General features: G+C 42.1%; 1 protein-coding gene across 1 annotated transcript in view; it reads right to left on the bottom strand.

Moving 5' to 3' along the window:
- Nucleotides 1-5962: 5962 nt before the first annotated feature.
- Nucleotides 5963-15117, bottom strand: part of LOC109323282 (atrial natriuretic peptide receptor 1-like) — a 54831-nt gene continuing 45676 nt past the window's right edge. Inside the window, exons 19-22 of the mRNA XM_019554730.1 lie at nucleotides 13073-13225; nucleotides 11435-11533; nucleotides 9414-9505; nucleotides 5963-8288 (exon numbers count right to left, since the gene is read on the bottom strand). Coding sequence (XP_019410275.1) covers nucleotides 8127-8288; nucleotides 9414-9505; nucleotides 11435-11533; nucleotides 13073-13225 — 506 coding nt within the window. The 3' untranslated portion in view covers nucleotides 5963-8126. The remainder of the gene's footprint in view (nucleotides 8289-9413; nucleotides 9506-11434; nucleotides 11534-13072; nucleotides 13226-15117) is intronic.

The following is a 15117-nucleotide window of genomic DNA, read 5'->3' as shown; positions in this document are numbered from 1 at the left end:
TTCTCTGAGCTCAGGTGTAGTTACCTCTTCTCCCCATCATTTTTTAGAAAGCAAATATAAAAACAAGAAACACTGTATGACCCAATCCTGAAAAGTACTGAGTACCCTCCAATTCTCTTGGACTAGATGGAGAGTTGAATAGATTAGGCCCAGGATGAGGTTCTAAAGAACTAAGTTACCATTGCAAGAATAGTTTTCTTTCACCCCTTCATTTGTCATCTTGTCCCCTTCATTCTATGTCCACGTTATCATCAGTCAAATTTTGGTTATTGGAGTAATAGCCAGTTTCTGAAAGCCTTACTTGGGTACAGTAGCACCTCACTCTGAAAGCAGTCCAAATAATTTATAGAAGTCTACTCATGCAATAAGGGCAGGTTCAAGGGCAGTGAAAGTAAGGCACACTGCTATGGCTCCAGAAAAGCAAGCATTCAAAGCTTCTCACTGGATTTGTGTTGATGGTTGTCCACCCCTGTGAATAGTTACATGGTCACAAGGGTCGGGGAATCAAAGGCAGGAGGTTACTGTGCCAACCACTTCATTAGCTTGTGTGCTGTTGACTACAGAAACATGGTGCCTGGACTGTGCCTGGATTGATGGGACTGACTTATACTGTAAGACACTTACTTAATGTCAAGGTGGAAGAATCTAGACCTACATCATCAGCCTAATTTAGATTGTCATGCTGAATCAGTCTAAACTCAGCTCTTCAGAGCCTGGGCTTTGTATTTTGTGTCTCTGTATAGCACCATTGGACTACATACATTTTACTCAGCAATAATAATCAGTGCAAGTGACTGTCATTAATTAGGTCACTTTGGAACAAATTTTCAACATGCCTGTGACACGGGGTCCTGAGAGGCTTCATCTTTTGAGGTACACAACACAATTTACCAAATATCTTCAATAATTATTTGAAGTCTATTCAACATCTGAGTATTAAGCCCACACATTAAATCAGGTCAACAGCAATCCTTATTCTGATACAAGACAATTTTATCCTCCCTGCCATAAAGGATTTCTGTAGGTTGCTAATAGTGCTATTAAATATAATGGGCACATCTACATATCACCCTACATCACTGTACAGCATGCTACGGTGACGTAGTGATGACGTGGGTCTACATGTGATCACCAGCTACATAACTGTAGCGGCAAAATCTAACTGTGCTATGCACATGGCATACTGACTGCTTGTACTGTGCCATCCTTTAGTACTTCCAAAAGGAAGTGCTAAGACACAGTGACATGTAGACGTGCCCATAGAATTAATTTTTTAAAGAAACTTCATTCTCATCTCATTGTGTGGGGCTTTCACTGAAGAAGACCTCACACTGGGCTGGATTCTAATCTGCAGTGACTCAATGTGCAAAATGCCCCTAGGAAGATCTATATGTTGTGTTAATGTTTGTATCTGGTCTTCTCCATGGGATTATGAGACCTGGGTGCTCTTGCATTTTGAATCTATTTGCAGCAATTACAGAAATCTAGCCCAGAGTGCATTTATGATAGTTAAAGTTTTAGCTAGAGATGCCTGCACTTACTCTCAGTCTGCCAGTACCCCTACCATGTAGAGGATCAAAACGTAGGAATGAAGGGACTGGATGGGAGCACTTGGACCACTGAGTTAGGGCTCCTGCAGTCACAGACAACTGCATTTCTTTTATGAGCCAATAAATTCTGGCTACCTTTTCTATTAAATACACATGAAGGAGGAAGCTCTGAAAGTTGTAGATATCACCCCTGCTCCTGCAGACAGATAGATGCATTCATAGATTTTTATGCTTGGGTGGAGTCCCTCTGACTTCAGTGGCACTCCATTTGAGTGTCAGAATCTACAATAGTACATCTGTTCCCAAGATTGGGGCCATACGATACATTCACACAGTAGTATGTTTGTTTGAAATAGCTTCATAGCCCTGTGATCTCAACATTCTTAAAGTTTGAGAAGTTTGTAATCCAGAAGCAACCTTGCAGCTCTCTATTTGTGCTCCTGAACTTTAAAATTATTTCCATCCCTTAGAAAAGGGGAATCTTTCTCATAGGAACACAGATTTTACTCAATAGCATGCAAGATATGTCCTCTGAAAGATGTGGAATTTCAAAGCTCCAGGATTGTATTATCATAACTAGACATGAAATCCTAGCCCCACTGAAATCAGTGGCAAAGTTCTTATTCTGTTTAATAAGTCCAAGGTTTTAGCCCAGATGTTCAAAAGTGCTTTGCACCCAACCATTGCCATAAAGCACAATCACCCCCAAACCTTACTGGGAACTATGGAAGGTGCTGGACACTTTTGATGATTTGGTCATTTCACTTGGGAGTCAGATTAGGAGCTTTGGAAATCTGACCTTTAATCATAGTCCAAATGAGCCTGGGGCAAAGCTAGTCAAGTGGCAACATCCAACAACTGAATGAAAAAAGGGGATTCCTAGAGGATATCTGGATAGTCCATCAATTTGTTCTTATTTTTTTAATTTTCATGTCACTGTGTCCTGCTCTGATCACTTATGGTCACTGCATTCTATATATATATTGCATCCTTTTGGCAGATCACCCTAAAACCATTACTTTAGCTGGGGCAGTTGGGGTGGAGGTCTTCCTGCCTTTACATGGGATGGGCTAGGGAAGGCCACATGTCTCACCTTTTGCCATGGTTAAAGAAAAAAATATTGAACCCATCACAGACAGAATGTCAAACAGAGCCCTGCAGAGAGGGAAAATTTTTCAGAACCTTGAAATATTTCATTCCATCCTATCACTGAATCCAATGTTAAAATTTGATGTTCATCAATAAACAACCTCCAGCCTCATATTTTATGACCAGTGCCATTAAGCACTTGATCCTATTGACTTTGAAGTGAATGGCAAAATTCCAGTCCTTTCAGGAAGGCAGAGCTAAGCCCTAGAAGGTCAAAATCAGCCTAGTACCATAACTGTGTTAAAACCAACACAATTGGTCCACGTTAGCAGTCTTGGAAACTTGGGACTGCACACCCTGTCACTGGATGCATATAATTCCTATTAACATAACTGTGAGAAGAACATGTGAACTAGGGGAACAGTTAGGCCCCTTACTGATAGTGTGAGCTGAGAAGTCAGTGACTGCTCCAGCACAATGCCTCCCACACTGACATGGGCGACTGGTGTCTCCCGAGTTTAGTGGGGCACCCACAGGCACTGCTGTCAGCGTCGATGGTGGGGCCAGAGCTGGCAAGCTCCTGCAGGCGCCACTGTCAGCAGCATGAGCAGTGGCCCTGTGAGGGGGGCATGTGCCCCTCCCCCACGTGTCGTCTATGCACACTGGGTTGGAGCATAGAGATTGAACAGTTTGCACTGATGCCCCTTTATGCTGTAGCTTTGTGGCTTAGCAGAGGGCTTCAGTCCTCTGAGTTTTCAAAGCAAAACATTCTACAAAGCCCAAACTCACACCATTGTTTCAAGCTCCAAAATGGTTGCTTTATATGGGAAAAGCTAATCTGAACAGTTTTAAAATGTAGAAATACAAGATTATGCTGGGGTTGTTAAAATGGATCCAATAACCAGGAATATGAAAGGGAAAGCTTGCAAGACACATCCATTTGCAAGAAAGCTGGCATAGGTCTGTGGATGTTGGCTTCTGATGGATTTAAAGGAAACCCCAGAAAGACGTGATGAGAAAAAAGATTATTTCAAGAAGGCAATTCATCAGTGAGGCTCTCTAATAATCAGGAATTTATTGAGGGGTAGAAAACAAGTGATCTGTCTAACAGTGCTATGCCCTAGTTGCCCTGATCTCATGGCTTCTTCACAGAGAAAGAGACAACTTTCCAACTCCTATCAGGGGTTCTTCACTCAGAATTGGAGCCCATTCCTGCACTGTGAAATCAATAGGAGATTTGTTATTGGGCAGGGTGTGAGCAGTCAACCTTGCTGCACAGCCAACATGTTTGACCTGTGCCCTGCTCAGCTGGGTAGGGAGGTTCCTGACTTTGTGTCCTTGCTGCCTGAGCAACAAACTCCTCCTGATTCAGAAAGCTGCAAGTTCCTCCCCTACCTACATGAGCATATTCTTTGTACCACAGAACCTCTTTACTAAAACAATAGTACATAAGGTAAATTTGGTTACTAAAAAATTCTAAAGTTTTGGGGTGGGGGTTGTGTTTTTTAACATTTCCATTGGATTGTTCCTATTATTCTTTAGGCAATTGAGATAAACTTTATTAGAATGTTATTAATTATATTAAATTTGTAATTTGTTTTTTGCTTTGTGCTATTTATTACCTGTGCCCGTGTGCATCAGCATCTGTTTATAAACTGTAATGGGATGGCATTGTAATAAACAGCAATCAAAACTATATACATACATATACGTATATAATTACTGCTTCATAGACGGAGAGTGCTGTTGTTGTTGTCCATGCCTAGGATGTTCTTCCGTGTTTGCAGATCCAATACAGAACATAGTACCTTCTCTCATTCCTATCTGGATGCTAAGAGTGCTTAACTTCCAATGAAACCCCTCTGAGGATCTGACCTTATTATTAAAAATGTTCACTGTTTATCTGCTTTCAGATTTAAACAAGGACTAGAGATAACAAGGAAGAGGAGGAAAATATCACAGCTCTTGCTAAATGTAACATATATAGTGCCCTCTAGTCTGTGACAGTTCACAGGTCTGTGTTGCATGAGAATTTTAGAGATTTACAGTATATCACGACATGGTACTTTGTTGTTAATCTGAGTTTTGATTGGTCATTGTGGGCCTCAGTCTTCCCAAGTAAACCAGTGTGAATTTAGCCATGAATTTCAGTTGGAGTCAATGTAAGGTGTATGGCAACATTTCTGCCAAGCCAAACAATTTTTTAAGGAGATTTTATTTTGAGATTATCTATTTGGTGAAAGATGTAATAGAACCATCTGGAGTTATGATTTGACAGTAACTTCAATCATGTGTGCAGCCTAGTCAAAAAGAATTTTAATGAAAAAAGACTATTTAAATTATATACAACTTTTCCTTTTCTTTGATATTTTTTGTATCATTTTTGTCTCATTTCATTTCTACCAGCCTGAAAAGGAACTTCTCACATGTGTAAAGCTCAACAGGTGTTTAAATGGTTGCAAGGTCAGGGTCTGGAAAATTCCCAGCGTAAGTGTCGGCAGTTGTGTCAATGGTATCCTTGTGTATGTATGTAAGTCCAGACCTATGCGTACATGCACATACATGGCACTAAAAACTAACGCAATCATTACCAGATCATCCCAGTGAGCTAGAAGAGCTCACCCCTAAGCCTTTGTGCTGCTACCAATTTTATTTTGTTGTTGTTTGGATGGATAACACCTCTACTGATTGCTCAGCAGCTTATAAGACTTGGTCCTATAAACAGTCAAGGTCTTTGATGATATTGCATTCATCAGCCATGCCTCTTTTTTGAAAGGTGGCAACCCAGTTTTGGACACCTTTATTGACCATAATTGTCAAGATGCATTAGTTGATCCTGCATATCTACTAATTTACCAGAAAACACTAAAACTTAGATTTAACATTATGCTGCACATCCATTTCCTAGTAGAAAAATATCCACATTGCCAGTGCCATCATCCTAATTGAATGAATCAAGACCCTTTTTAGAAGTCTCAGAAGAAACAAGAATTCAGTTACCCATGAAAATTTCCCTTATCTTTTACCTCAGGGGGTCCATCTAAGACAGCTGAGAAAGGGAAAGATGACAGAGCAACAGCAAAAGAGGTTTGCACTAGCGCTGTCTATATTGTTCCTTTTCTGCAGATAAGAAGTGTAATCCAAAGCCCACTGAGGTCAATATGAGTCTTTCCATTTATTTCACTAGATATTAGACCAAGCCCTGGATTGACAGGGCTGTCAATCCAGCAATTTTCATGAGCATCAGTACTACAGATAGTTTACAAAAGTGAAATGACCACACTCCTCACGGATGTATAAAAGACCTGTAACAGAGAACATGCTCATTTTAACATCTTTAATTCTAAGAATTCAAACAAATACAGAGTAGCTGAGTAAGAACTGCAACTTTACTATACTCATGTATAGTCCATAGACATAATAGGTCCAGTGCATACTATCCAGTTTACGTTACCTAAAAGCTATGAGATCTTTTTTTATATTACTCCTAATACAAAATGTAACTAACACATTGGAAAAATGACCGTTAATTCAGTGAAAGAATAATACACAACACAATATATGTTGCAACTGTGTAGACCACAGGGGTTCAGGAACAAATGCCACATCCTGATAAATGGAGTTTTTGCTAAGCACCAGAAGCAATCATTCTGAGTGGGATGTTACTGCTATGTGGTTAAATGGGAGTATAAGGTTGAGACTGAGTATAAGGTTGTTTTCCTGTACTGGATATTAATATGATATTTGAGCATATACAAATGAAATATTTCAAATTTAATAGCTGTGAAAGCATATTTTTTAAATTCAAGTGTGTAGTATAATTTCACTCAGTAAAAATAATTTCATATGTTGGGTGACATCCTAGCTCCAGTGAAGTGAGTGGCAAAATCCCACTAACTTAGCAGGGCCAGATTTCCCCTTTTAGCATCTTCAAAAGTCCCTCAAACTCACTTTGGATTTCAGGAGGATTTGGAATCATAAAGCTGTTAACTTCGTTTAAAAACTGCTGCCTACTGTTGCATTTGCTTTCCACAAAAAAGCTGAGTAAGAATCTACAATGTCAGCAATACTGTAGCATGTTAAATCTCACTCATCACACAGCATATACTTAATAAAATGCAGGCTAATTATAGTGGGGGCACAAACTAGGCAATTATTCAGTTAAGATTTATACCTAATTAAGTGCAGCTACGTGAAGTTTTTGTACCAGACGAGCTAATTGGTTTTAAATCAGGTTAGTTACTCTGCAATTTTTCTACTGTAGACTAGTCCTGACTCAAAGAAAGCTGGCTACCATTTTAAATAAACCTTTAGTCTGACAGAGGGAAAAACACTAACAACCCTAGATAGTATACAACACACACCATACTTTGCCTTTAGGAAATATAGGGAAAATAATCACCAGCAAAGCCTGAAGAAGACGCTCTAGAAGTAAAACCATGTTTACCAGCAGACATAAATTTCTAGCATAAGGTTTCTCTAAATAAGAAGCAACAACCCTGATTACAGTCTCCTAAACTGCACAATGACTCATTAGGTTTTCTCTGATTTCTCAGTGAAACTGCAGACAAACAGTATCTCTTTAACACAAACTTGCCTCCTTCATCCATAATACAACTCGAGTGTCAAACCTTCATTCCAGAGAGCTCCCATAGTTTCCAAATCAGTCCTCAGCTGGGAAATGCTTTTAACAGTCTATCTTGTATTCAGTAATAACAAAAACCTCTTGTATAGCATTTTCTGGGCATGAATTTCAGTGTTTTACGAAGAAGGTAAAAATCATCATCCCCATTTTATACATAGAGAAACTGAGGCACACAGAAGTAAAGTGATTTCAGCCAGCCAGCAAGCTACTGCCAGAGCTGGGAATAAAATCCAGGCCTCCTACATTCTAGTGCAGTACTCTATCCATTGGGTCAGGGTCAGATTATTTTCCTTCTACTGCACACAGCCAGAAATGTTAACAAAACCACATTTCTGTCCCTCCTGAAACACTCATTATTTTGATTCCATGAGGTTTACTATGACACTAAATAGCAGCATTACCCGTTTTCTCTCTTTCCACCAAACAGAGTTAATCTGTTGGAATCTCCAGCCTATTGCTTCTGCTAAGTCCAATAATAAGGGTTGTGCACAGGGAGTTCCCCAACAGAAGCAGAGAGACAGCTGTACAGATCTGATTCTTGTTGGAAGATCCCCGTCTCTGGATAGCTTCTGACACAAAATAATCCATTTCACTTCTTACATCTACACACCTGTCATTGCCAAACATTGCTTTTACTTTATTTTTGTTTGTGCCACAAACCCAAGAGTACTGGTGGTGTGGGGAGGCAGCACCTATTCTTTGGCTTTGACTCTGTGTGTGGCACAGAAAGGGAGACTTTCAAATACCGGAGGCCCTTCAGGAACACAAGAGAGGTTTGTCAGATATATGTAACAGGCTGAAAAAGACAAGAAACAGAACAGCCAAACCACTCTCCAAGTCCTTTAAGTTGCACTTGAGAGCGGGTCACTGGGCAGAACTCCAGGAATCAAACTAAAAGTGGTGGCATCCAGCTCTTGAGTTGGTGCAGTCCATTTGGGAGCTCGCTTCTGCCTGGCAGCAGCTTGCTTTCCTTCCAGCCAGTAAGTTACCATGTCTCCTTTTCCCTAGGGAGAAAATAAAATAAGCCTAGATGCAGCAACAGCATCTACTTCTTATATACAGGCTTCCATCAGTAGATCTAAAAGCACTTTATAAAGGTCAGCATCATTATCCTTGTTTTATAGATGGGGAAACTGAGGCAGAGCAACTTGCCTAAGGTCAAAAAGCAAGTCAGTGACCAAGCTGGGATTTAAACTGAGTTTTCCTGAGTCCCAGCCCAATGCTCTGCCCACATTACATTGGCCCTATCATCACACTGTTACTGTTATTTATTCCATAATAGAACAATGGGAGGAAATTAACTTTGAGAACATGTCTGTTTATATGTGACACTACAAATCAAACCAAGACTGATGTGATTATCACAAACTTCTCCCTTAACTCAGTTACAAGACAATTCTAGTTTGTAGTTTGGACTGGACTCATATGGGCTTTATATCCAATAATAGAGATAAAAGACTTAAATTAAGTCCCAAAGTCAATCCATGTCTTTATCTTGGACATAAGACATGGTTATAACATAGTCAGATCCTATCTCCTCTATGGACTGCAACTGTGTCAATGTGATAACTGGGCACCTGGAATCAATTGTTTTTGTGGTCTAGATGGAAGTGGCAATGGAAATGAACCATTCACCCAATGAAAAGCACCTGCCACATTGCTCCATCTCATAGGACAAAAGACCAGATAATGACCCAAAATGAAAAGATAGATCTGGGTTTATACCCATCAAGGTTGAGGGGTGTTTAGATCTAACATTCTCATTTAGGACCTAACAAAGAGGAGGAAAAAAGCTAGCTGTAACACCTGGATATGAGCTCTCCCCAAATGTGATTTGTCCCATTTTTTATCACAAGGAGTACATGCTACTGAGACTGAAGTCACTCCCCACCCTCATAAATATGGGCAATTAGGATTCACTTGTTCAAAACAGAAGGCTTTTATCACTTTGATTTTTCACTCCACTTTAAAGCCTGGCTTGATTTTCAGTAATTGTGCTAATTAAGGCTAATTCAAAGCCTCTGAGAGATGAGTGTACGAAGGGTTAAAAGCAAGGACATCTCAGTGGTATGTACTCCCTTTACATACTTTTTCCTCTAAAAATCTGGACCTACACTGCATATATTTACCTTGACTTGTAAATTCCCTCGACACACTAACACATACTCTCCAATCTGCTCCAACAGTTGGTATGTACTCAAACTGCACTGGATTTTAAGAGCTGAAAAGGGAAAAAGTGCTATATTATTTTAACCATTTACCCACATACAACGTAGTCAGCAATGAATACTGCTTACTATCTGCTGCACAGGCTGCTATATCATCACTTCGCTTTTTTAATGTCTTTGCTGTCATTTCCATGTTATCTGAAGGGCTCACAGATGAACCGTAATGTCCTGGGTTTCTTTGTGAGGCATCTCAGGACAAATCCATGACTGTCAACAAACACATTGCATCACATCCTGTGTCTGGTATTATTTTTCTGCTCTTTATAGCTGCTTGGCTGGAGTTGTTGACAAGTGTCTCTTTGACCTCACAGTGAAGAAATCCATATGGAGTTTTATCTTATGGCCCTGAAAAACCAGTGCTTTCTTCATGCAGTCTGTTTTGAACAAAACCTAAAACAACCTCACCCCCGCCCCCTCCATCTTCAAAACTATGAATAAAAAAAGGGAGGGGGAAGATACTGTTTCCTGCAATCGTATAAAAAGATATGGCTACACAAGTTTCCTAATTTAGCCCAGGCGCACACAGTGTTTATTGTTTGGTCCTCCCAAGGAAGAGGGGTGTGACTGAGCAGGAGTCTAGGCAGCTGGACTCCTAGGTCCTATTTCCACTTCAACTGTTAATCCTCTGGGACACTGAGCACTGAGAAAGTGAGAGAGGAAGAGAACCCAGCTCAACACTCAGCACATCATGGCTGAGTCTCGTAAGGTCAGCAGGTAGGAAAAAAACCCTTCTGCAAACTAGGCAAACTTGGGCTGAAGTGCATTATGGGCACTAGATGTTGAAGTTCACCATGACAGACAAAGTTCGTTGGGTAATGTGATCTTTTATTAGACCAACTAAACACTTGGAAAAATTGTTCTTTGCAAGCTTTCGGGTACAAACACCCTTCTTCAGGCCCAGGATGTCTGTACCCAAAAGCTTGCAAAGAACAATTTTCCAACTATTTATTTGGTCTAATAAAAGACATCACATTTACCTGAAGAACCTTGTCTGCCTATGTCCTTAGACCAGCACGGCTACAACCAACACCCCTGAAGTCACAGTGATATTTTGAAAGTCAGTTTTCAGAATGCAAGTGCACTATAAAGAAACTTGAAAAATTACCCAGTTTTGATACCTCTGCAAAGTATTGTAAGTCTGGCAATAGAACTATTTGGCCTTGTTTTCCACATTTAAAGAGAAAATACAAGAACAACAATAAAACCCCATTATTTCTTTTAGATTTTTTCCAGCTCTTGGAGCTTAGATCAAATCTAATTTCAGATACTGTTTTTAATTCTCAGTTTGGAAGAATAAAGCTTGCTAACCAGGCACTAGGCTCTGGGAGCCTCTGGGAGAAGCTGAAGAAGAACAGCAATCTGTGAAGATTGCTTTGTTGAGATGTCTCTGTCATCACTGTGCTGGAGGGCAGAGTTTGCTTTGCTGAGGAACCAAATGCCCTACTCCCACAGGCTGCTGGCGCATGTCCAATGCACCATGCTGTCAAGTCTCTTGCAGTTGCTGGCGGTCTCCTGAACTCCCCACATGCAAGAAGATGTCACTGAAGAGAAAGGGTTGTGAAAATGGATTAGGATTTCTGCTGCAGATGCAGTTACATGGAGGGGAGGAAGGAAACAATGAACGTTCCCTGATAACTGACACACGCTATCATTGCCTGGCCCACCTGCCCTTCAGAGATCTTAGGATCCAAGACAATCCCTTCCTGGGGCTGGAAGAAGAGCGGATGCTCTTACAAAAAGGGAGAGACATGTACATAAATGTGTGTGAATCATGGGTGCATAATCAGATCCTCAAGTCAAGAAGCCCTCTGGATGGGGAGTTGCTCCTATTTACCAGGGTTATACCCACAATTCAGGATTTTGTTTCTTTACACTTTATTACACTGTGCTAAGAGCAGCCCCCATGCTCTGCTTTTCGTTACCTTCACTGGTGGACTCCATCCTGGATGCGGTGTTCACAGTATCTCCAAATAAGCAGTACCGTGGCATTTTGGTTCCAACAACTCCAGCTACAACAGGCCCTATTTGAGGGAAAGAAAGCCAGGAATCCTGGGAGACACTTTTAATTGACCCCGGAAGCTAAGCCTAAAACCTGTGTGGCCTCCACGGGCATGTTCTGCCGAGTGTATGCGTGCAGTTAATGCCGCCTCAAAGCTGTTTGAGGTGCCACAAACTGCACACAGTGCGTGTGCAAGTATTCACCACGCTGCAACTTAGACAAAATCTGACACCAGGAGATCCCAATGTAAAAAAAGGCATGGGAAAGAAACTAGTGTGCCACACACGGCAGCAGCGTGCACCACCAGAACCGGAGCCTGGCCATTCAGAACCACATGCTGGCAGCTCACTCTTTCCCTCTGTGCAGCTAGATTGGCATTGCTGCTGCTACAAGTGTTGGCCCCAGCCTCCCCTACCCCACCCAGAACAAATTGCCCTGCACCAAACACCTGGCTGTGTGCAGCAGCAAAAAGCAGTGGCACAGATTTTTGTCACAGCAAATGTGTGCCCCTGCATGTGGGGATGTGCCCCATGGTTGCAAGAGACCAGATACAGTGCATAGCTCCTGTCTGCCAGCCACAGCACCGTTCTCAGTTCTTCACAAAGGAAAGGACTGAGTAACAGTTTTCGTCTAGCCACTCCCTGCATTTAATAAAGTGGACTTCAGCTCCAAAACTAACTGCTAGCTGGGTAGAAGAGAGTCAGCAGATATGAAAGAGCAGAGATCATAAACAGAGGAGGACTGGAGTGGAAAGATCACAGGTTGTTCATGTAAGGCCCACAAAACCTTAGGCTGGCTCATACCAGGAAGCATCTGGAATTACAGAAATCAGGAAATGAGCCCTTAGCTGCTGAGGACAGCCAGTAAGCTTTTTGTTCCTACTTATGCCCATTGAATGTTAGTTCTGATCCCCCCAAATCCACCCATTACACTTTAAGATACGAATGGTTTGATCTGCCATTGAAATAATGTAAGCAAACCATTCTGTAGACTCTGTGCAGTGCAGAGCTGAGTGTCCCATTTGGTCCAATGTTTAGTCTTTGTTGTTCACCATACACTCAGAAGAGTGGCAAATCATTTTTCAGCCCAGGCTGCCAGGGCAAGTGTAGCATCAAAGATATGAGAAAGGCTTTCTGCTTTGGGTAATGAATAGTGGAATAGGTCCAATAAGAAAGAGGCTATTCCCTGCCTAAATTAGCAGCACTTTTCTCTTGTTCTCTGTGGAACACATGTGAGATCTGTCCCTTTCCAGTCTGGCTGGTGAGGTGCTAGTTTACTTAAAACATTTGTGCCAGACTTGTGATAAGGCCATTTAAAATGCAGCAGCTGCCCCTCTGCAACAAGATCTTTCTCAAGGTATGCCTTAGGATAGAATGATGCTGCAGTCACTTGGGGCCACAGGTCTTTAGTAGCATCTACAGTTAATGCTGACCTGAGCATTCAGATGTAGTGCGCTATGTCCATGGCTCAAAATTCAGCTCACTCTTTCCCTAGAAAAGGTGCTGTTATAATCATTTTTGGTTTGCCAGACAACTTTTTATTGTGCTTCATCTCCACGTACCTGAGTGGATTCCTGCTCGTATCTGCAGCTGGGTGTTGGGCTTGTGTGGAATCCTGAATGTCTTGCACACTGCCACAAGGTCCAGGGCCATACTGGCTATTTCTCCCGCATGCAGAATGCCATTCTCCTTGGGTACCCCTGACACTACCATGTCTTAAAAACAAAAAACAAAATGATCAGCCCAGTCACTATAAAAAAGGTTTTTGCTATGGGATACTAACTCATTTAACCCACTGTTGTGGTTTGGTGATAGATTCCTTTTCTGCCATGTAGGAGACCTGGGTTTGATTCCTCGATATACATATAACTATAGCCATTGAGGCACAGAACATCCAGACTTGGTCTGACCTTTGGATTCTGTCTCAATTGTCTAAAGGTGGGGAAGGGAAGGTCTGGGCAGCATCCACTCCTCCATACTCTTGCCTAGGTCCTGGTGACTTCTCACATAGGAACCATGGTTCAGAAGGATTGATGGTTGCCTATTAATTCATTTAGAAAAGACATCTTGCAAACTGAAGTGTAGAACTGTGAATGTAGGGTAGTGGTCACCAACCAGTGGATCTCAATCCACTGATAGATCTCTGAGCCTCTTAGAGTCAATCCAAGGCTGGGGTGCGGGGAAGAGTGCCCATGCGCATGCACATGTGCACCCCAGCCCAGCAGGTCAGTCTGTGGGGATTAGATTGAGGCTCCCACAGTGAGGGACAGTGCCACAGAGGCAGGAGCCGGGGCAAGTTGAATGGGGCCCTGGCCGGGTGGGACTTACCTGCTGGGGAAGTATGGCCCCAAATAATTTTTTCTCCCTCTGCCTCAATCTGCACCCCCCTTCCCTCCCCACAGACTTACCTGCTGGGCGGGGGGGAGGGTGTGGCAATGGCAGTACATGGTAGATCTAGGGCTGCTTTTAAATGCCAAAAGGTAATCTCCTACTTAAAAAGGTTGGAAGCAAAGGTAGGTTGAAGATAAAGTTTGGAGACAAATCTCCTACTTAAAAAGGTGTAGGGCAAAGGCACTCAGAAACAAGGTCTAGGTAAGAAACACAGCACCATATCCTGGATATTGAATTGTTCCAGCTGTGCAAAACTAGACTTTCCCCTTACACTGCCAGGAGGGCATGCACTCCCTTGTCAAAGTCCTTGAGGTTGGGGGCAGCTGATAGGTGTACCCAACTTTAAGGAAATGTCAGTAGGAAATGCCAATGAGGTCATCAGGAACCCTCTCCCATTTCTTCTGAGGTTGGTTCCTGCTTTGCAGAGGGAGAAGTACTGTAGGATTAGCATGAATGTGCCTACAGAATCCATGCGAGTACTCTGAAAACCAAATGCTAGGTAAGGTGCCCACATTCCCTAATATGCAGTTGCTCAGCAACCCTGTGGGTGCGTCTACATGTGCGATTAATGTGCACAAATAAACTCCAGAACATATTGAACATGCGACTGGGGGAAAAAAAACAAAACTCTAAAGCATATTGGGTCCCCTACCAGCCTTGGCTGATCTGACCAGGCTCCACATGCTGCTGAATGGCTGGCTGGGGCACAGGAGTGTTCATTGTTGGGGCTGCCTACCAGCTAGCCCCACACTGAAGCACCCTGTGCCCCAGCCAGCAAGGGCAGCATCTATACATGCAGAGTTGTGCATGAAAAAACTCCAGAGCAGGGTAGTAAAATACAAGTACTACCCTGCTGTGGAGTTTATTAGTTCCATGCGCCCTAATACAGGCACACATGTAGTTGTTGAGATGTTTATTGCACAGTTAATTAGTCAACTGCACAGTAAACATCTCATGTAAACATGCCCAATTTGTTAGATTTATGGGTGTGTGTAATCCCGCTGCTTGGTTTAGCAGCAAGAGGAGTATTTCTTCATTTTTGTTACTAAGGGTTAGAGTCTGTCCCCAAAAGATACCGATCTTTTGGGCAGAAGTAGCATTTAATTAATTGCCAACACCTACAAAGTTACAATATGGGAGAAAAGTTATAGGGGGAGGGTTCTAAAGAACCAGGAGAGGAAATGCCAAGACTCATACAGACTGGGAAGTGGCATGT

This window comes from Crocodylus porosus, unplaced genomic scaffold, assembly GCF_001723895.1.
Source record: "Crocodylus porosus isolate Cpor-Errol unplaced genomic scaffold, CroPor_comp1, whole genome shotgun sequence".
Taxonomy (NCBI): domain Eukaryota; kingdom Metazoa; phylum Chordata; order Crocodylia; family Crocodylidae; genus Crocodylus; species Crocodylus porosus.
This window is presented reverse-complemented; position numbering and strand designations above follow the sequence as displayed.